This window comes from Lathyrus oleraceus, chromosome 7, assembly GCF_024323335.1.
Source record: "Lathyrus oleraceus cultivar Zhongwan6 chromosome 7, CAAS_Psat_ZW6_1.0, whole genome shotgun sequence".
NCBI classification, from domain to species: Eukaryota; Viridiplantae; Streptophyta; class Magnoliopsida; order Fabales; family Fabaceae; genus Lathyrus; species Lathyrus oleraceus.
This window is the reverse complement of record NC_066585.1, coordinates 224,552,456-224,575,567: the sequence shown is the minus strand read 5'-3', so window position 1 is coordinate 224,575,567 and position 23,112 is coordinate 224,552,456. Positions and strand designations below refer to the sequence as shown.

Below are 23,112 nucleotides of genomic sequence, written 5' to 3'. Positions count from 1 at the left end.
AATAAAGAAGAGATATAGATATACAACCTTTTAAATAAAGAAGATGAACTGCAATAGCTTTGTCATTCACAGAAACTCATATCACAAATCCTTAAAGACTGAATGAAACAATAAATTATTATCTTTGCTCACCGGTAATTCCAAACTATCTATATGTCAGGAAAGTAACCAGGCAAAAGCTTAGAAGTCAAGTTGGTAATAATGTTGGCAATCACAGAAAATAGCAATTTGATCAAATACAGTGTTGTTGTTTGACAATATGAGAAAACAGTCCATGACTTCATGCAATGAAGAATTGATTTTTGGCGTGATAATGAAATTGCAAACGTTGACTCATTTACTTAATAACAATATGTTCCTTTCATTGCAGAAAATTTCATAATAAAACAACAGAAACAATTGAAAGAAGCAAAGATTCGTAGTTCACACGGTGTCCATTACAAACGTTTACTATTACTATTGCCAACCCACAAGAAGCATCAGGGGTTGTTCCTTTTGCGAGCTATCTCCCTCGCCATCTCTCTAAGCTCCTCTGGCGGTGGTGGCTTTTGTGTATCCTTGGGATATTCAACGTATGACTTCTGCAACATGATAACAATAAAATGCAATTTAGAAGATGATTGTTTGGAAGCTAATTCAAACCAACTTTTCAAAATCTACTTGTAGCATAACCCTAAGTTTTGTGATCGTGAATTAAAGTAAGCGAATAAACACGATAAGAGAAATTGAAAAAAAGGCACAGAGAGAGTGAGAGAGAGTGTGAGAGAGAGGAAGAGAAGTTACTTTTCCGATGAACTTGTGGAGAGTGTTGTCGGGATTGCTGGCATAAACGTACATAAGAACGATGGGTACAATAACGTAAACCCCAAACTTAGCGATCTCTAGAATCCCCTTTGAAGTTCCCAGTGATGACATCTTTCCTTTCCTTCCACCAACAAACTCAGAACAAATCACACCTCTCAATTCAAATCAAACCATATGGGTGTTGCAATTACCTGACGTAATGAATTACGTTTTGTGGCGCTTTAGAATTGTCTATATATATATATCTCAGCTATGAACAATTATTATAAGGGATAGTGTGAACCACCACAGATGATTTCCTAATAAACAACCGCCACGAAAGATGGTATTTAGAAACGGTAGTACTACTAAAATTTTAAATGCCAACTCAACCTATTTTGCAACTCTTGCCTTTGCTATCATAGAACCAGTGTTTTTAGATTTACCTTGTTGGAATGACTCACTTTATATATATATATATATATATATATATATATATATATATATATATATATATATATATATATATATATATATATATATATATATATATATATATATATATATATATATATATATATATATATATATATATATATATATATATATATATATATATATATATATATATATATATATATATATATATATATATATATATATATATATATATATGTGATGTGGGTTAAGCTAATCAGAAACTTAAAAATGTATATTCCATCGATGGTTTAGACAGCGCTTTCCAAAAGCGCTTTCTAAACCCCCCCCCCCCCCCCCTTAGACAGCGCTTTCCAAAAGCGCTTTCTAAACCCCCCCTTAGACAGCGCTTTTGGTTTTAATTTTTTTTTAATTTAAAGACTTTAGACAGCGCTTTATCAAAAGCGCTGACTAAGGTCTATATTTAAAAGCGCTGTCTAAAGAGGGGTCTTAGACAGCGCTTTTAGAAAGCGCTGTCTAAGACCCCCCTTTAGACAGCGCTTTCATTATTTTTTTGGAACATTTTCCGTGTTTTATTTTAATTTTAACCTTAGACAGCGCTTTCTTTTAAAAGCGCTGTCTAAGATGCGCTGTTAAAAGTCATTTTTGGCGTAGTGGAAAGTCAACAATCTTCTCGTGTAGTCTCTGTAAGGAGCCAGATGAGGCTGAGGTGTATACCATTTCCCGTTGGTTTGATTGATGACCAAAGCTGAATCCCCGTATACATCCAGGGTTTTAATCTGTATATTGACGGCTTCCTCAAGTCTTAGGATACAAGCTTCGTATTCGGCTTCATTGTTGGTGCAGGGAAAAGTTATTCTGGCACCAAATGGCATATGAACCCCCTTCTGGTGTGATCAACACTACACCAACTCCGCGACCATTGACATGGACCGCCCCATCAAACATCATAACCCATTTAGATTCAGGGTCAGGCCCCTTCTCCGGGAGTGGTTCCTATCAATCTTTCGATTTGAGAAACATGATGTCCTCATCAGGAAAGTCAAACCTCATAGGTTGATAATCATCAATCGGTTGCTCTACAAGATAGTCTGACAAGACACTTCCCTTGATGGCTTTTTGTGAAGTGTATTGGATGTCATACTCTGTCAGTATCATTTGTCACCTAGTAACCTTTCCGGTAAGTGCTGGCTTTTCAAAAATATACTTGATTGGATCCATTTTTGATATCAATAGAGTCGTGTGAGTCAACATATACTGTCTTAGTCGGCGAGCAGCCCATGCCAAAGCGCGACAAGTTTTCTCGAGCAATGAGTATCTTTGTTCACAGTCGGTAAACTTTTGCTAAGGTAGTATATTGCATGCTCTTTTCGACCTGACTCGTCATGCTGACCGAGCACACAACCCATTGACCTTTCTAACACAGTCAAGTACATGATCAACGGTCTTTCCTCTCGGCCTGTAGACTTGCCCCGATCTTGATCTCTTTCTTGTCGTCTGCGGTACCGATGTTGACGGTCTCAATCACCTCCTGATAAGGTGTAATAGCTCGGTCCTCCTGTTTCAACAATCTGGCTAACCCTTCAGGCAATTCACAATCTTCCTCAACCCCTTCTTCGGCTTAATAGATAGGATTGTCGAAGTCATACTTGGCCATAGCAGTGTCGTTAGTAGTGAGATCCGGGTGGTCCGCTCTGCATGATGGAGGATCATGCTTTACCTTAGAATGAGAGATTTTATTTTGGAAAGAAAGAAAAAACGAAAAAAGAAACATTGCCATTTTTTTTGTAAAAGTAAAAAAAAACTGAAAGAAAGAGAACACAAAATTGTTTGCAAAAGCCGTCCTTTATTGATGATAAAAATAATTGCGAAATGTAACTAAATGGATGGCCCTACAAATGAGCCGTTACACCTTGGGCAAAGTGTAAGACTTTATTATGCATGTAATAAAGGAAAACAATAAAAATCACTCTTTAAGTAGAGTAACCCGGACGGTTTTTTCGGACGACCAATTGTCGAGCTTTTCTCCTAGGACACACGGGAGAATCCAGCTATCTAAGTCACAGTCGCTGTCAGCCTTGTCTTCATCTGCAGCATTGACGATGTGGGGAGAAACCAAACCCCCGCTGGAGAGAGTACCGGTTTCATTCTTCTGAGATCCCGGAGCATACCCCAATCCAAACTTGTCTTCTTTGATGACTGGCTCCACAAATTTGCCCCAGCCTTGGGCATTACCAGCTTTAACCACTTCGACATCTTGCTTGTATGAAGAGATAGAAGTCCCGACCTTCTCAAACTCAGGTGAAAAGACAACTTCGGGCGCGACCTCATTGATGTTTATGGCTTCGAAGCCCTGACACAGCATCTCGTGCATCTCGCCGTCCATCTCTACATACTTAAATGTAGACAGGTGGCTAACAAAAATATCCTCTTCACCACAGACAGTGACGGCCTGACCTTCTAGTTCATATTTGAGCTTCTGGTGGAGGGTAGAAGTAACAGCACCGACAACATGAATCCAAGGCCGACCTAGCAGACAGCTGTAGGCAGGCTGGATATCCATCACATAAAAGGTGCTCTTGAACACCTGCGGTCCAATCTTAACTGGCAACTCAACTTCGCCAAAGACAACTCTCTTAGAGCCATCAAAAGCCCTCACAACTAAGTTACTTGGCCTCAGGATGGTGTCATCGCAATCCAACTTCATTAAGGCTTTCTTTGGAAGAACATTCAGAGAAGAGCTTGTATCAACCAAAACATGGGAAAGCATCACCCCTTTGCACTTCATTGTGATATGCAAGGCTTTGTTGTGATTCATGCCCTCAGATGTCAGGTCATTATCGGTGAAACCTAGCCTCCGGCTAGCGTTTACATTGGAAACTACCGACTCCAGCTGGTTAACAGTTATCTCCGGTGGAACATAGGCCATATTCAGTACTTTCAACAAGGCTGCTTTGTGTGCCTCAGAGCACAGCAATAGTGAGAGAATGGAGATCTTTAAGGGTGTCTGATTTAGTTGGTCGACTACCTTGTAGTCACTTTTCTTGATAATCCTCATAAACTCATCCACTTCCTTCTCGAATGCGGTCTTAGGAGGATCTTCCTCAGTAGTAACCTCTTCGGCGGCCATCTGTTTCCCTTTAGCCTTGGCAGTTGCCTCGGCATCAGTATTCGCGCGTAATGTTGATGGTGCAAATAGGCGTCCACTGCGAGTGAAGCCACCAACCCCTCCAACATTGTCTACAGCGGAGCTACCAATGTCAATGTCTTCTTCGTTAACTTTCTGCCCCTGGCAGTAGATATCAGCCCCATTGTGCCACGGGATAGCACTGTCTTTCTCATACGGAACGGGTCCTGGTATTGTGATGGTGATCGGACCAACCACAGTCGGTTAAGGGCTGTCAGAGTAAATTGCAACTGGTGCTGAACTTTCGATGTTCACCGCTGCTGGTTCTGTACTTTCTGGGAAATATATTATTGTCGGAGCGAGTCTCTCGGGAACATATATTTCTTCAGGAGTGAAATAAAACGTCACCGTCGATACATCATTCTTCACTGGACGGGCCTGATCGAACTGAAGACAACCTTCATCTATCAGTTGCTGAATACCCCTTCTCAAACTGTCACATCCGTTTTCGGCAGCTTGACAATTTCTGCATTCTTCCCCACAGCCCGGGAAAATCTGTCCTTTCAGAAGTCGGTCTTTAACCACCGATAGCGAAGTCTTCACCTTAGTCACCTCAGAAACCAAATTCAAAGTTTCCCCACTATCAACAACATTAATCCTCTGCCCGCCGTGAGCCGGCATCGGGTTCTAGATAACATTAGGCACCGGAGCAAAATTGATAGCCTGGGCATCTCTCAAATCTTGTACCTTTAACTGGAGAGCCTTCCAATTATCTGTAGTATGGCCAGGTGCGTTGGAGTGAAAAGCACATGTGGCGTTGACATCATAACCTCTAGGCAAATTATTGGGATCGATTGGTGGGGCCAGAGTTCTCAACGTAACCAGATTCATGTCAATCAGCTTGGGAAGTAATACTGAATAAGGCATTGGGATTGGCTCGATGACCCGGTCCGTCTGCCTTGGACGTTGTTGATAGTGTCTCTGCTGACCCGGATTACCTCCTTGTTGTTGATTGTTGTACCTAGGTTGTTGTTGCGGATGATATTGCGGTTAAGGAACAGGTGTTGGAATAGTGACTGCGGCCACTTGATCTTGATAATAATTAGGGCGTCCTCTACCCCTGCCTCTGCCGGCATACACAACGCTTGCCTCGCCTTCTTTTCTTCGCTGACCGTTACCAGCAAACGGTCTCTTGGGACCTGATGAGTTGGAAGCACTATTGTCTTGAATTCGGCCCATCTTCAACAGACTCTCGATTCTTTCTCCAGCAATTACTATCTCTGCAAAGCTGATTGACGGGCAAGCAGCCAATCTCTCAATATAATTGCCTTGAAGAGTGTTCATGAACATGTCCGCCATCTCCCTTTCAGACATAGGGGGTTGGACGGACGCAGCAATCTGTCTCCAACGCTGAGCATACTCTCTAAAGGTTTCCTTGGCAGTCTGAGACATACCTTGCAACAAGGTCCGATTTGGAGCCATGTCCAAGTTGTATTGATATTGCTTGACAAAAGCCTCTGCCAAGTCTTTCCAACTCTTGATGGTAGTACGAGACAAATGAGAATACCATTCACGAGAAGCTCCAGTTAGACTGTCTTCAAAATAGTACATCCACAGCTTTTCATCTTCCGTGTGAGCTCCCAACCCTCCCAGATAAGATTGGAGATGAGTGCGTGGGCAAGAAGCCCCGTTGTATTTCTCAAAAGTAGGGGGTTTGAACTTGTGAGGAATCCTTACTCCCTGAACCAGACCAAGATTTGTGACATCAAAGCCTAAGGAATTTTGAGACTCCAAAGATTTGAGCTTCTCAGTAAGCTCATCCATACGGCGAGTGGTCTCGAGGGCCTCGTCGTGCAAAGAAAACTGATCATACTGATAATCTTCAGTAACGGGGCGCCCGTTAATCCGAATTCCTTGATTTACATTGTACCTTCCGCCAATACCATTTCCAACATTCCCTGTGTTGCCAACATTACCCGGGTTTCCATCAGCATTTGCGTTACCCGCGTTACCAGCGTTCACAGGGTTATCATCATTCCCAGGGTTACCAGGGTTTCCCTCAGCATTTGGTATCTCCACCTCCGGATCGGGTCTCGGTTGCTCAACCAACTCCCTCAGCTTTTCCTGGCCTTCTGCCATACCAGTCATCAATGTCATGAACTGATCCATCCTTTCACGCATATCAACCAGCTCTTTCTGTACTTGGTCCATCGCTAGCTGTGGACGATTTTCCTTTGTCGGGTACCTGTGGACTCGCTTGGGACCAATAACTGCCTGATACAGGGAACAAACATTAGACACTGCGGTGACACCTGCAAAACTGACAAGGGTTAATATGCATGGTATGCGATGCACTGCTTGTTCAGTTTTAAGGCACCCCCATTTTGAAATGGAATACCCTGCAAATGAATAAGCATGAGATGTTGGATGCAAATATGCAGATGATGTTATGCAATGCAAAGGCATGTCAATCAGAATTGATGGATCCGCTTGAACATCTGTAGAGAAATTCACTGAGGAATATAATACAAGACCAAAACTCTGCTCCAGAAAACCGGGTTGGTTGGAGGTTAAGGTTTCCTGAATTTAGCCCGCCCCTCACTGGTAGGTTCTAAGAACAGAAGTTCGTCAGCTTCAGCCCTTCAGTCGCGAATAATACGTTTACCACTGAAGGTTTGGTATTATTACAGGACAAAAGACCTCCATTGACTCCCCTCAACAGGACATCCTAATAGCAAGTTCCCAGTCTCGGGATCCTCGGATTGAGCAGCGAGAATGCGCCCACCAGAGCTAACATAATCACGTCTCGGAGGAGAGGCCTCGACTGAGTTCTCGGGAAATGGTCACCAGAGTCGACGATTTCTAGAGGAACATTCTGCCGTTACGGAACACCCGTAAGACATAATATATCCAAAAGAAACCTCGTCTGGGTGTGGTTCTTCACGAACGACTTAACGTAGCAACACGCCACGCAAGCCTCATGATTATCCACTCTAAAACCTGTGTGTACACTCAAGCCTGGGTAATGGGCTTTTCTCTCATAGAACACCCCATCCCAACAAACAAACAAACAGATCCAACAGATACAACAGATGCATGCAAGCAGGTAAGCAAATAAATGTACAAAAGCATGAACACCCAATAAACAAGAAATCACACAAGCTAGGAGGGACTCGCTTCGGGAAGATGGACCAGCAAGAGGTCAACTTCTTAGTTTCCCCAGCAGAGTCGCCAGCTGTAGCAACTTGAAAAATACAGTGCACGAAAAAACAACCGGCGAAAGAAAATGACAGAAGAGTCGCCACCGTGCGTTATTCATCCCAAAGGAGGGAAAGGAAACGCTCGAAGTAAACCTGAAAAAGGAAAGGACAAGACGGGGTCTCGCAACCAAATCTTGGGTTCGGGAGTCGGTTATGCGAAAGGAAGGTATTAGCACCCCTACGCATTCGTAGTACTCTACGGGATCCACTTTTGTAGTTCTTGTCTAAAGGGTGTGAGTTTATCTTATGCTGTTTACTAAAAAAAAAAGGGTTAAATGAAAATGACTCGCGCGGATGTCACATCCACTTCATACGTATCTCATCTGAATATGAGAATCAGAGTCTTCGTAGCTCGGTTGACTTATGGGTTGGGTAATTGTGCTCGCTAAGACATCGCATCTTATGTCTACGTATCTCATCTGGCCTGAGAATCAGAGCAAAACGTAGTTCGGCTAACTACGGGATTATGGATTGGGTTTTGGACGAACGACGTCACTACGCAATCTACCAGATGCTCGACCTTTGGAGACTTACTCGCCTGTAGTAGAAGGAGTTAACGTGTTGCTTTGGGTTTTAGGGTTTGAGGGTTACTCAAGGGCAAAAAGGCAGTCCTTGATGAAGGAACCGCGCTACCTGCAGGGATACGAACACATACAAAACAAACATGTATAAAGTAAATGTGCCAACAAGGGGCTCAGAAGTAAATAAACAAAAGAAAACAAATGCCTCCTATCGAGTTCTTCCAGCTAAGAAAGCGATAAAATGCGGAAAAAAGGTAAAAGTACCACACGGATAAAGATCCGAAGTAACAGCAATTAAAGGAGTAAGAAACCCAGGGATCTCCTAAGCTAATGCCATCAAAGAAAGGTGAGTCAGTACATGTAATCAGAATGAACCTCCAGGGGGTATCCCACAAATAAAGTGGGAAAACCACGCAAACCATCTCTACAAGAGTCTGTGAGCCCTCACAAAAACTCAACAAAAGGGTTAGTGAAACACGATAAGCATTTTTTTCATGGATAACAGTATGGTTTCAGAAACCTCAAACCCTGTGGCATACATTTCAGAAATCATGTGATTAAACATTCAAGGCATAGGTTTCACCCATTCATGCATAATTAAACCCGTGGGCAAAAACATAATGAAATTCATCCATCATACCTCATACATTCAGATGATCCAAATTAAGAGCATAAAATCATGGGAATGAGGCAAACCTGATGGGAGAGACCAGTTGAAATCAAATGGCATGGCTGGGTTTGCAAGGCAATGTTAGGGTTTGCGTGAGATGAAAGTGTGTGAGTCAGATTGAATTTTTCAGAGCTGCCTGGGGGTTACTCTGAGTTCTCTGTCAGGTTTCTCTCCAGGTTTTGTCAAGGGTTTTGTTTCAAGGAAACCTCAGAGTATTTTGCTTCTCTTCCTTTTTCTGTCTGATCTTCCTATTTTATAACCTGATTTTCATGGCTTTGTGGGCTCAAATGAGAGAGGTCCAAGTCCAAGTTTTTTCTATTATATTTTATTTATTTTTTTATTATTATTTTTATTTATTTATTTTATTTTTTCGTTTTTTTTTCTTTTTTTCTTGGATCTAATTCTGATTGACATGATGAAATGCAATATGAAATGCTAAATGAATGCATGAATGAGGAGGGCAAATTTTGGGGTGTTACACAAGGTCTTTGTGAGAAGAAGGTGTGTAAGGTTCTCCTCAACTATAATGAATAAGTCCCAAGTGAGAGGAACAAAAGGAGCTGTTCAGTTAGAAGCCACAGACGATGAAGTCTGTAGGATAATCACTGCTGCTCAAGTCAAAGAATGGCCAAGAAAGAAGCATGACACTGCTGAGAGAGTAATTGATATGGAGGAAGAGAGTTCAGAAGAGGAAGATGACACCTTGGTTCATCACTTGAAACCAAGTGTTGCAAAGAAAATGAAAACCAGGAAAGGCAAGACTGTGGTTGAGATGTTGACAGCTAGATCTAGTAGCAAGTCTGCTGCTGTAGGTCCTTCTAAATCATGGAGTAAAGTAGAGGTTCAGAAGAGGAAAATCAGAGAAAGCTCTGATTCTGAAGATGATGTCGAAGACGATGTCCCAGACATCTCACCTGCTAAAAGGAAAAATGTTAGAAAGTTTCCAGCTAAGGTTGCAACTGTGCATTTGGACAACATTTCCTTCCATCTGGAAGATGGTGAGACCAAGGGTTCAGATGCCAATACCTCAAGTGAGAGGTCCAATGCTCAATCTAGTGGCAACTCTGCTTCTGTGGTGATGGTCCCCCTGTTATGATGACATGTGTGCTGTTCTGGATGCTGTTATGACTGTTTTGGAAGCTTGGATGTTTTGTTTCTGTTGAAATGTTTGTATTTTGTGGCAGTTCTTACTAATGCCTTGATCTAATATTTGGGATCTTAATGAGTTCCATGGATTTCTAATTATCTCAGCTGTCACACCTGTGTATAATGTTGGTATGTATCTCCTGAACAAATATGTTTTAACATGTTATATGTTGTGACATTTGTGGTGACATTCTCTGCTAGGCTAATTGACATTTATTTTGTCTAATTGGTCACCTTTGGTCAAAATTTTAAAGGGGGAGAAGTGATTATGTGGAGAGTTGCACTTAAATATGTGGTTGTGGAGATCTGCAGTGCTGATGTAGCTAGCTAGGCTAAACAGATGACAACTGATGATGTTGAATAGAATGATGTTCTATTCTGTGATGTTGGAGTAGATGTCTGATGTAAGACATAATGATGTTCTGTTCTGTGATGTTGGAAGAGATGTCTGATGTAAGACAGAATGGTGTTCTGTTCTGGGATGTTGGAAGAGATGTCTGATGTAAGGCAGAATGGTGTTCTGTTCTGAGATGTTGGAGGAGATGTCTAATGTTCTGTGCAAGCTCTGTGTTGTACAGGTGATGTTGAAGGAGATGTCAGAAGGAGGTTCTGAATGTTAACATGTTGAAGGAGATGTCAGAAGGAAATTCTGAATGTTAACATGTTGAAGCAGATGTTAGAATGATATTCTGATTGTTACAGGTGCTGTGGTTACAGGTGCTGTTATTATTAAAGGAGATGTTTGTATTACACAAATTTAGGGGGAGAAGAAGTACCCTTGTGCATTGTGCATTTGTGTGTCTTACTAGTTGCATCCATAACTAGTAATTCTGTTGTTTGTTGCACAGATTTAGGGGAGCAGAAGTACCCTTGTGCCTGTGTGTATTACTAGTAGTTATATCTAGTAATTGTTATTGCTTCTGCTGCTGATTAAACTACTGATAAGTTGTTTAACTGCTGATAGTTTACCTTGTGAACAAAAAGGATAGATATATGTTTTAGCCAAAATTTGCCAAAGGGGGAGTTTGTTGATTCTAAGTGTTGGCAGCAATTTTGGTAAAACAAAAAGTGTTCACAAGATGTCATATGTGATGTCTTAACATGAGATATCCTATGTACCTGCTGGAGTTCAAGAACTTGTACAAGCAGGATTGTTTCAGAATGCCACTTACAATGCCATGGCTTCTGATATTGGTTGAACCTGCTGGAGCTTAAAAGAAAGACATGTTCATGCAGGATTGTTTCAGATGACATACACAAGGTCATGACATCTGATATGGTTGCACCTACTAAAAGCTATAAAAGGAATGATTGGATTATGCAGGATTTTTCCAGGATGTCAGACCCGATGTCATGACATCCTGTACACAGAACATTCAGTATGAATGTCCGCTATTTTATGATTGCACAATTAATGGCAATCTTTGAATGATTGAAGATCTGATTAGCTGGCACATTCAATCATTGATTACAACCAAATTTACTTATTTTCCAAAGAAATCTAACCAGCTATTATAAAAAGATTTGATTGGAAAATAGATTTAGGGTTTTCAAGATGTCCAAGCCCAGCAGAATACTTCTATAAAAAGGGACTTAGAAAACCTGTTTGAACACACAACCAAGACTGAGTGAAATATAGAGAGAGAGCTAGGGTTTGTGTCTGTTTAGTCGTAAGACTTGTAGGTCATTCAAGTCATCCATTGATGATTGAATTGGACTGATTTGTGGTTGTAATTTGTCACTCTAAAGCTGTTAAGCAAGAGTGTGTGTCTTCTTGATCAAAGTTGTGAAGCAAGATCAAGAGTGTGTCTTCTTGATTGAAACTGTGAAGTAAAATCAAGAGTGTGTAATTGAAAAGTATTTTGTTTTCACAAGGGATTGTTGTTTAAAATCACTGGTGTGTGATTGTAGGGAAGTGAGTGGGTTATCATATCTAAGAGTGCTTAGGTAGAAATTGCACAGGTAGAGATTAGGTGAGAAAGACTGTAACTTCTTGAAGTGTACAGAGAGTCTTTGAGCTAATTCTATTTTAGTGAATTTCCTTCCTGGCTTGGTAGCCCCCAGACGTAGGTGAGTTGCACCTAACTGGGTTAACAATTGCTTGTGTGATTTACTTTATCATTATGTATCTTTATCCATTGTGTGTTAACAGATATTAGTGTCGTGAAATTACCTTCGACATCTGATATCTGATACCAGAATTTCAACTAAGTGTCAAGCTATATACTTCAATATTCCACCTTGTTTAACATTTTTTGTGAGCTTCAAATGAGAAAAGTGTCTTCATCAAAGTTGTATATATTTAAAAGATAGAGGTATGCTATATACTTCAATATTCCACCTTGTTTTCCTTTTCATGTCATTTGGATTTATAAAGATAGAGTTATGCATTTTTGAAGTTGAGAAAAATCACTGTTTCAATGGTATAGGTAAAAAATGACCTATAATGTATCCTCAAATGACATGCTCATAAAAGTTGAACTAGCTCTCACTCCAAACATCAAAGTTGAAGTATACATCTTTAATTTGATTGTGCAACTTGGAAATCTTTCATCTCATAAAAATTGAGCAAGTTATGGCCTTGGGAAGTTGACTTTCAAATTAGGGTTTAGACAAAATGACATATAATGTTTCAACATAGAAAATGATTTTCCAAGAAAAACTAGATCTAGGTATCAACATGAAAGTTGTTTGGAATGTCATTTGGAGTAACGTTTCTCTTGGAATCATTTTCATATGGTGCAAAGTGTAGGAGATAGGGTCCAGGGAGACCCAGGTTTGATCAAATGAATTCATCTGGCCAGCTACCATCAACCAACTTGCTAACCTTCAATTCTTTTGAATTTATTGGCTCATGGTAGATCATATATGCATAAGTTGATGAATTTTGAAGTGTACCTTGATCAATTTGATCAATTAGTGAGATAGCTTGTTGGAGAAGTTACTCAAGATACCCAGTCAAACTAGGGTTTCCAAGGCACATCACATCCAAACTCTTGAAGAACACTTGATCAATATACCATGTAGGAATCAATGGAACTAATATATGATGCTCATAACCATTCTTGGATCAATTCATGATTGCTCTTTGTCACGAGGGTCTCAAACCATAGATATGAACTTGATAAATCAATGGGATCATGCCTTATCTACAAAAGAGTTAGGCAAATGCAAAGACATATTTTTTGGTATTTTGGTTAGTAAAATGATAATATACAAGTATGATACAATCATATAGTTCTTGGTGATGTCTCCCAAAACAAACCCAATGAAAGAGGGGTAAGGAGGATGCCAAGGTATGATCCCAATGCTAATGCTATGATGAAATTGCATGAGGGATCTTAGGTTCAAAATTGGGGTCTTACAGCTACCCCTATTTAAGGACATTCTAACTGAGGAGGCGAAGGTTAAGATCTTCATGTCGACTCAGTAGAATGGGCTTAAATAACAACATAGAAACAAATTTTGGTCCCTAAGAAAGCGCATGATGCAAATGATATGAATGCAAAAGTTAATGCCCTGTGGGGAAATATTGCCACAAAGGAAAAGAAATCAGAGAGACCAAAAGTCCGCAGGAGTATAATGTATTCCGTAAGGAAAACTCACTAGGGAGACATAGACTCAGGGGGATAAAGGAGTTATGAGTAGGCTAGGCTATGACTTAAAACTGCTGAGGGACTCGAGGAATTCCATACAAAAATGGAAAAGACTCAGCTGGGGAACACCAACATCTACAGGGGATTCAAGTAAGTCAGGATAAAACTGAAGTACTTGAATCATGCAGGAAAAGCGATTTCACTAAGGAAAAACGCACTCAACTCGACTGGGGAAGAAATAAACTTCAATACAGGAGGAACATAAATCTATTATCTACTACCTGTTACCAGGTGAGGATATAATAAAGATCTGACAGAGAGGACATCCGTCATCGGTTAGGATGAACATATCAAGGATGACTCGTTGAGAATCGCTAGGAGAGAGTATTCATTATCGTTTACTGGGTAAGAATAGCCTTGCTGGGGAGAACTGCAGAAAATAGGATTTACACTTACCAGTTACTAGGCAAAAAACCAAAGGTGAGAATATCCGTCATCGATTAGGATGAACATATCAAGGATAGACTTGCCTGGGACTGTCAAGGAGGATACCTGTCATCGGTTAGGATGAACATATCAAGGATATACCAACTGAACAACAAGTAGGAATTACATCTATCGAATGCTGGATAGAAGACCATCAAAGAGAAAACCCGTCACCGGTTAACATGAACATATCAAGGATAAACTCTGTGAGGGGAGAAAATAAGAATTACATCTATCAGTTACTGGATAGAATACCATCGAAGAGAAAATCCGTCACCGGTTACGATGAACATATCAAGGATAGACTCTGCGGGAGAAAGTAGGGTTTACAACTACCAGTGACTGGGTAGAATACCACAAAGAGGAGGAAACCCGTCATTGGTTAGGATGAACATATCAAGGATTAACTCTTTGTGGAACAAAATAGGGATTACAACTACCTTTTTACTGGGTAGAATACCAAGGATGAGAATATCCGTCATCGGTTAGGATGAACATATCAAGGATAGAATCAGGCAGGGGAAAGAAAGATATTCGTCACCGGTTAGGATGAACATATCAAGGATATACTTCCTGGGGAAACAGAAACAAATGAATCTACTAGGGATTCCATTGGTGGGAAAATTGGGATACTTTTGTCGGGTATTGGGAAAGAAGTAACAAACTGCCAACTAAGAAGAATATTACCAGTTATTGTGTAACAAACTCTTAGAGGACCAAGGGAATCTATCTAGGTAAGTTCTAGAAAGAAACAGTCAATCAAGACTCAGCCCAATGAGGATATAACTCAAGGGGAGTGGTTCCATCCAGATAAACAACTGGGGAGGAAACTGAAGTAATAATCATCCACGAGGAAACAACTCAGTGGGGAAGAGGAGAAAGGTTAAAGTCTTTCTTCCTAAGGGGCTGACACTCTACAATTGAGGGAGGACATACACCGAGGTTCGTATAGGGATAAAGTACCGCCATAATAGAGAATGTGAATATCAGACAATAATTCAGCAAATATGATGATGCAAGTATGCAATTATGAAATCATATGAGTGTATATGTATATGTATATATATGATGATTATGCTGACAAAATGATCACAAAGGATACAAAGGTGTCTCAAAGACTTTGAACCAGCGATACAATCCTCGGTCAATCCACAAAAAAAGGGAGACAACTACTGAAGAATAAATAAATCAACATCCCAAAGGCTCAAATCTAGCCGAGGGAGGAGATCTACTAAAGAGAGGAATCATTATCGAGTATGCAGGGAATTTTAGGTCAATCACCATATCAAATGGGAGACAACCATGCAGAGGATAAACACACAACAACTGCTCAAAAACTAGGAGGAAACTCTGACTGGGAGCGAGCCGGGTGATCACTGGTGGAGAAACCGACGCGATCTACTGGGGAAGAACATCTTACTCTGCTGAAGATCAACCCTGCTGAAGAAACACGAACTCCATTAGGGAACACATAAACTCTATTGGGGAAATAACACGCCGCAAGGTGCAGAATCAACTAACTCAGCTGGGGAAACAAATCGAATCTCCGTTAAGGAACAAACACTCCATAGGGGAATCATATCAACTCAAACAACTAGGGATACCCGAAGGGTTAACTGCTTGGGGAACCTCTGATGCTTAGCACTTAAGGACTTGCTGCTCTTTGAAGTGCTGTTGATACTTCCTTTTAATTGCTTTGAAAAATTTCTTGTTTTTATATGTTTTAAGAAAAAATGTTTTTGATTAAACAAATTTAAATTTCCCAAATGAACATAATAAAATTTAAACTATCGGCTGAAGTAAATAAGAGTAAAAACAATTGGACAAAAGCTCAACTTTATTAATGGGATGGTACTCTGTAAATGACAAAACTCCATATTTTTTTACAAGGTTGAAAATGGTACGCTCTTTTTTGCAAAAGTCGCCCTTTCGGGTTTTCAACTTAGCAAGCTATTCTTTTCTTTTTTTAGGCGAATTATTTCTTAACTTCATCTGCGTTCATAGGACGAGTGAAATCTTCACCATCCAAAGTTGTAAGAATCAAAGCGCCGCCTGAAAAGGCTCTCTTAACAACATATGTGCCTTCATAATTAGGAGTCCATTTTCCCCTAGAATCTGGTTTGAACGATAGAATCTTCTTGAGCACAAGGTCACCTTCTATGAACACACGAGGTCTGACCTTCTTATCAAAAGCTTTCTTCAATCTTTGCTGATATAACTGACCATGACACATGGCAGTCAATCTCTTCTCTTCAATTAAATTCAGCTGATCAAACATGGTCTTACACCATTCAACCTCAGTCAACTTGGCTTCCATCAGCACACGCAATGAAGGAATCTTAACCTCTATGGGGAGCACTGCTTCCATACCATATACAAGACAGAAAGGGGTTGCCCCTATTGAAGTGCGAATGGATGTTCGATACCCATACAAAGCAAACGGGAGTATCTCATGCTAATCCTTATATGTGACAACCATCTTCTGAATGATCTTTTTGATGTTCTTATTTGCAGCTTCAACAACCCCATTCATCTTGGGTCTGTAGGGAGAAGAATTATGGTGTGCAATCTTGATATCTTTGCAAAGAGCTTCCACGATATTATTATTCAAGTTCGATCCATTATCAGTAATGGTCTTTCTTGGCACACCATAACGGCATATGATCTGATTCTTGATAAACCTTACAACAGCTGGCTTGGTTACCTTTGCATACGATGCCGCTTCAACCCATTTTGTAAAGTAGTCAATTGCCACTAAAATGAAACGATGTCCATTCGAAGCTTTGGGCTCAATCATCCCAATCATGTCAATTCTCCACATGGAGAAGGGCCATGAGGAAAAAATAACATTCAATAGTTTCGGAGGAACATGAATCTTATCAACATATATTTGACACTTGTGGCATTTCTTCACAACCTTGCAACAGTCAAATTTCATTGTCAACCAATATTAACCTGCTCACAACATCTTCTTTGCCATTGCATGTGCATTGGAATGAGTACCAAAGTAACCTTCATGCACATCAGTCATCAATAGGTCTTCTTCATGTTTATCCACACATCTGAGAAAAACCATGTCGAAGTTTCTCTTGTAAAGTATATCACAATTCAAGTAGAAATTACTGGCTAATCTTCTCAAAGTCTTCTTATCTTTAAAGGATCCCCCTGACGGGTAATTTTGACTTTGGAGGAAACATTTGATGTCATAATACCATGGTTTCTCGTCTCTGACTTCTTCAACAGTGAACACATGAGCTGGTCTATCAAGATGCATCACTGAAAAATTCGGAACCTCATTCCAATACTTCACTATAATCATTAACGCCAATGTTGCAAGAGCATCTTCCATCCGGTTCTCATCTCGAGGAATATGATGAAACTTAACTTTTGTAAAGAAAGTTGAAGTCGTCCTCGCATAATCTCTATACGGTACCAAACCGGGTTGATTTGTCTCCCAATCACCTTTGATCTAATTCACAATCAAAGCAGAATCTCCGAAGACATCTAAATATTTGATTCTAAGATTCATGGCCTCTTCAAGCCCCATAATGCAAGCTTCATATTCTTCCATGTTGTTTGTACACTTAAAAGTCAATCTAGCTGTAAATGGTAGATGCGTGCCTTGAGGAGTAATGATCATTGCTCCAACGCCATTTCCATATTGATTAACAGCTCCATCAAATACCATGCCCCAACAGGAACCAGGTTCTGGCCCTTCTTCAAGCAATGGCTCATCACAATATTTCATTTTCAAGTACAAAATCTCTTCATCAGGAAAGTCATACTGCACTGACTGGTAATCTTCAATCGGTTGGTGAGACAAATGGTCAGCCAAGATACTACCTTTGGTCGCTTTCTGAGATCGGTATTCGATATCATACTTTGATAACAACATCTGCCAACGGGCAATCCTCCTAGTTAAAGTAGGCTTCTCCAGTATATACTTGATCTGATCCATTTTGGATATCAACAAGTGGTATGATTCAACTTATATTGGCGCAAACGCATAGCAACCCAAGCCAATGCGCAACAAGTCTTCTCAAGCATAGAATACCAAGTCTCACAATCGGTGAACTTCTTACTGAGGTAGTAAATTGAAAATTCTTTCTTTCCAGTCTCATCTTGCTGACCAATAACACAACCCATACTCTCATCAAACACAGTCAAATACATGATCAATGGTCTTCCTTCCATAGGAGGATACAAAATTGGAGTTTCAAGCAAATATTCTTTGATACGGTCAAAAGCATTCTGGCAGTCTTTGGTCCAATCACAAGACTGATCTTTCTGAAGGAGCTTGAATATAGTCGCACATGTGGCGGTCATGTGTGAAATGAATTTGGAGATATAATTCAAGCGGCCGAGAAAACCTCTGAGTTGCTTCTCGGTTTTGGGGGCAGGCATCTCTCGTATTGCTTTGACCTTGGCAGGATCAACTTCAATACCTTTATCGCTGACAATGAAGCCCAACAACTTACCAGAACGTACACCAAAAGTACACTTATTGGGATTCAAGCGGAGTTTATATTTCCTCAAACGCTGGAATAGCTTCAACAAACGCTCAACATGTTCCTCTTCACCAATTGATTTAGCAATCATGTCATCAACATATACTTCAATATCTTTATGCATCATATCATGAAAAAGAGTAGTCATTGCTCTTTGTTAAGTTTCACCAGCATTCTTTAGACCGAAAGGCATCACTCTATAACAGAATGTTCCCCAAGGTGTAATGAATATGGTCTTCTCCATATCTTCGGGTGCCATCTTGATCTAATTATATCTGGAGAATCCATCCATAAACGGAAAGACTTTGAATTTATCAGTATTGTCTACCAACATATCAATGTGTGGCAAAGGGAAATCGTCTTTCGGACTAGCTTTATTCAAATGTCTATAGTCGACACACATGCGGACTTTTCCATCTTTCTTCGGAACAGGCACAATATTGGCCACCCATTGCGGATACTCAGGGTTACAAGGAAACATGCATCAATCTGCTTCTACACTTCCTCTTTGATCTTCACAGCCATATCAGGATGCTTTCTTCTCAACTTCTGCTTGACTAGAGGACATTTTGGCTTCAACGGCAATCTCATTCATCGCTTTCCGACTCCGAAGATGAACTTATCTCATTATCGTCCCAAGCAACATAAGCCTTTTTGTTCTTGAAATCCTTATTGCCTTTGAATCCTCCTTTCTTTGCAAGTTTCGGGCAATCCGGCATTATGTGACCTTGCTTTCCACATTCATAACAAGTGACGTCTTGCATTGATGTGGATGCTTCCTTTTTCCTGAAATGTTTATTCTTTTTAGGATAAGAGGAATTTTTATTTTTATTTAAAAACTTACCAAGCTTCTTCACAAGAAGTATAAAGTTCTCATCTTCGGACGTCTCATCATCTTTTTCATTTTTTGAATCAACCTTCAAGGTAATTCCCTTGGACTTCTTTTCTTGACTTTCATGCTTCTCGAGCCTTCCAAGTTCCAATTCGTGTTCTTGAAGTTTTCCAAATAGAGACGCGGATGTCATCATTGAGAGACTCTTCTTTTCCGAAATGGCGGTCACCTTCGGTTGCCATTCTCTTGTAAAAGATCTTAGGACTTTCAGGTTGAGATCATCATTGGTGAAGGTTTTACCGAGAGCAATCAAATGATTTGTTAGATGCACGAATCTCTTTTGTAAGGCAACTATAGATTCACCGGGCTGCATGCCGAACATCTCGTATTCTTGACTTAGAGTGTTTAGCCTTGATCTCTTCACTTCGGTGGTTCCTTCATGTGTTTCTACCAAGGTGTCCCAAATCTCCTTTGCCGATTTACATTGAGATATACAAAAGAACTCGTCCATACTAAAAGCGCTTTGGAGTATGTTGATTGCGTTCTTCTCATTCAGAATCTTTTTCCTATCATCTTCGTCATAGGTGTTTTTCAACTTTGCGGTACCAACTCCATTCACCACATTCATCGGTTTGTGTGGACCTTCTTCAACTGCTTCCCATATACCTTCTCCTTGGGCCTCAAGATGTGCCTTCATTCTGATTTTCCAGAAATCGAAATATTCTCCGGAGAAGAGCGGGGGCTTGTTGCTACTTCCACCATCTTTGAAAACCGGGTTTATGCTTGCGGAAGCCATGCTGGATCTCTAGGAACAAGTTACCTATAACTTGCTCTGAAGCCAATTGTAAGTTGTAAATGCGCCTAAGAGGGGGGTGAATTAGGTGGTAAAAAATTTCTTCAATCTAGTTTCCGGTTCTTGGTTATTTTTCGTTTAAATGCTGAAAAATAAATTGCGGAAAGTAAAAGGACACCGGAAATTATCGTGGTTCCCTTCAGACTCCGAAGGTACTCCACTCCCCTTTCGACTCGAAAGAGATTTCATTATAGTTAGAATTATTGTACAGCCTACTCACACCAATGGTGATTCTTACTATCTAACCTATAGGTACTCAAGTGTATGAAGAACAATCCTCTTCAACACTACACTTGTTTCCAACAATCCTGGACAACAAGGTATGATACAAAAATCTGAACTTAATTAAAAAGTTGATGATGAATCTTGAATATATATTAATCACTTGGATTAATCTTCCCCTTTGGATATCAATCACTCAATGTAGTATACAAGTGTTCAAACCAAATGATATGTATTCTTAGCAAGGTATATGAAGGTTTAATGCAAAGAATACTTTAAGAAATTTTTTGGACACTTGATAAAAATATGAGTTTTTCTAAGAATGATTAATTGAAAGTATTTGCAAGAAAAGGAGGTCATCATAAAAATTAGTGAAAAGGTATAAGTATTTGAAAACATTTTTCATGAAAAGAGGCCAAGAAATGCTGAAACGAACAGTGTTAACCGGTTAACCAAATGGGTTAACTGGTTAACGTATCTAACGTTAACTTCAGAATTTCAAAAATAGGGCCGTTAACCGGTTAACCCATATGGTTAACCGGTTAACACTGTTGAAACACAAAAAAATATTTTAAGTAAAATGTGTTTTTCATTTCAACATGTTAAAAAATGGTTAGGTTAAATATGGAAATGCAAAACATGATTGTTGAACACTTGTATACTAATTTAAGAGTGAATTAGATATACCTTAGAAGAGATTCAACAAATTTGCAAAAGTGTTGGCTTGATAATGAAGCTTGAACCAAATGTTGCTATGCATATGTGGCTTGATTAACTTGATGCTTTGAATTCTCTTGAAGCTCTTATCTTTTTGCATTGATACATGTTGTCTTCATCAAAATTCTTTGGATTGAAGCATGCTTCTACAATCTCCCCCTTTTTGATGATGACAACCAACTTTGAGAGAGATGCTTAAGAGTGAAGTTTCTCTAATTTGATTCTCCCCCTAAGTTCAAGAACTCCCCCTAAATGAGAAGCATAACACAAAAATTCTGCATAGAGAGAATATTAGAGAAACAAGTCTTCTCCCCCTTTGGCATTAGCAAAAAGGAAGAAGCTTATGTAAAAAAAAGGCATATAAGCATACAAGCATTATGTAATCATTAATATAGTATAAGCATTCAAACACACATGATAACATAAACATAATCATAAACTAGAACGAAAAAGCATAAGAAAACATAACAACAACACAAAGAGACATGGTGCTTTAATCTTCATTCGACACGTCCTCACTATCCTCTCCTTCCGCTTCACTACCGGGAAGGTTACGGGAACTCAACACAAGGTTACGGAGGCTTTTGATTGCACGGGTAGTTTCACGGTGTTGGCTCATAATGGTGGTATACAGGAATTCGTTGGTAATGCCACCATTCGGAATAGGAAAGTTGGATGAAGAGGACCCGTCATCATATTTATATGATCCGTCGTTGCATTGAACTATGTCGGTATTCTTCATGATTGTAACTCTGTTGATCTCATTTGCGGTTGTGGTCATTGCAATGAACGGTTCTCTTCCGATTTCCATGTTGGTAGATTCCAAAATTCTTGAAATAAGACGACCATAGGGCAACCTAGTCTTTAGGGTGAGTTGTTGTTTGAGATGGTACAACATAGTTGGAAGCCAATTAACGTTGATCTTGTTCTTCACAGCAAACATAACCTGCATCTCTAAGTCATTGATTTGAGAAAGATTTGAGTCCTTTGGCAACAAAACATGACAGATAACATAGTGTAGCATCCGATCATCAATTGACAAATTCTTCGCATAACAGAGTGTGCGAGAAGTACGCTGACCCGAAACAATAACAACCCTTGGAAACCTGCAGATTGAGTAATAATACTCCATTTTGTCATATTTAGCCCATTTTCCATCCACATGGTTAACCCCTTTCCGGAGAAAAAATCCCGAATAAGGAATCCTAAGAGAAGCAGCCAGCATACCTAGGTCTGTCTCAATCTCATAGTCTCTTACAGTAGCAAACAGCATATGTTTATCATTATCATTCAGGTTCAAAGTGAAATGGTTCAAAAATGATTTTACCAAATCAGGGTAAATTTTTCCATTATCAGTGATAAACTCATGCATCCCTTGAAATTTCAACAGCTCAGGGAAGGTGAAAGTAAGAGGTGTGAAGGATTTTAGGTTCACATACTTACCCTTGAGAAGATGTCTGACCCTGACCTTGAAATCCATTCTTCTCTTTTTTGTTGTTCCCATTTGCATCTCTTCCTCTTCACTGCTTGATACTGACACATGAGCCTTTCCCTTTCTTGGAGGAGCCATGGATGAAGATGGAGATTCTAGGGTTTGTAGAGGGATTTTCGGAATATGGATTTTGAGGGTGAAGAGTGAAGTTTGTGTGGAGAGTTTATAAAGAGGGTATGGTTGAGTGGAGTTTAATGGTGTTTAATGATACTCAAGGAGTTTGAAAGTTGAAGAAATGAGATAAGGGTGTTTATGGTGAGTCAAAGTAGGAAGAATAGGAGTTATGAGGTGTTGGTAAGGATTAAAGCACATGCACAAAAAGTAAAGACGCATACCAAAACTTAAAAAAAAACTTTAACCATTTTGTACTTAAAAAAGTAATGCAGAACTGCTGTCTAGGAAGCGTTAACCGGTTAACCGATTCCGTTAACCGGTTAACGGGCTAAAATTTTCAAAAAATT

The 23,112-nt window shown here is 39.8% G+C and overlaps 1 protein-coding gene across 1 annotated transcript; it reads right to left on the bottom strand.

Annotated features, from left to right (window-relative positions):
* Nucleotides 1-314: 314 nt before the first annotated feature.
* LOC127105749 (uncharacterized) lies at nucleotides 315-1,112 on the bottom strand. The gene is made up of 2 exons (XM_051042948.1): nucleotides 784-1,112; nucleotides 315-581 (listed from the first exon to the last, which is right to left on the bottom strand). The coding sequence occupies exons 1-2, from the start codon at nucleotides 913-915 to the stop codon at nucleotides 480-482; spliced, it is 234 nt and encodes a 77-aa protein (XP_050898905.1). The 5' UTR covers nucleotides 916-1,112; the 3' UTR covers nucleotides 315-479.
* Nucleotides 1,113-23,112: the final 22,000 nt, after the last annotated feature.

Bases quoted from the DNA above. Each gene is read 5' to 3' on its own strand.
- LOC127105749 (XM_051042948.1), bottom strand. From the start codon at position 915: ATGTCATCACTGGGAACTTCAAAGGGGATTCTAGAGATCGCTAAGTTT. The intron at 582-783 runs GTAACTTCTCTT...ATCATGTTGCAG, and splicing joins TCCACAAGTTCATCGGAAAA to AAGTCATACGTTGAATATCC.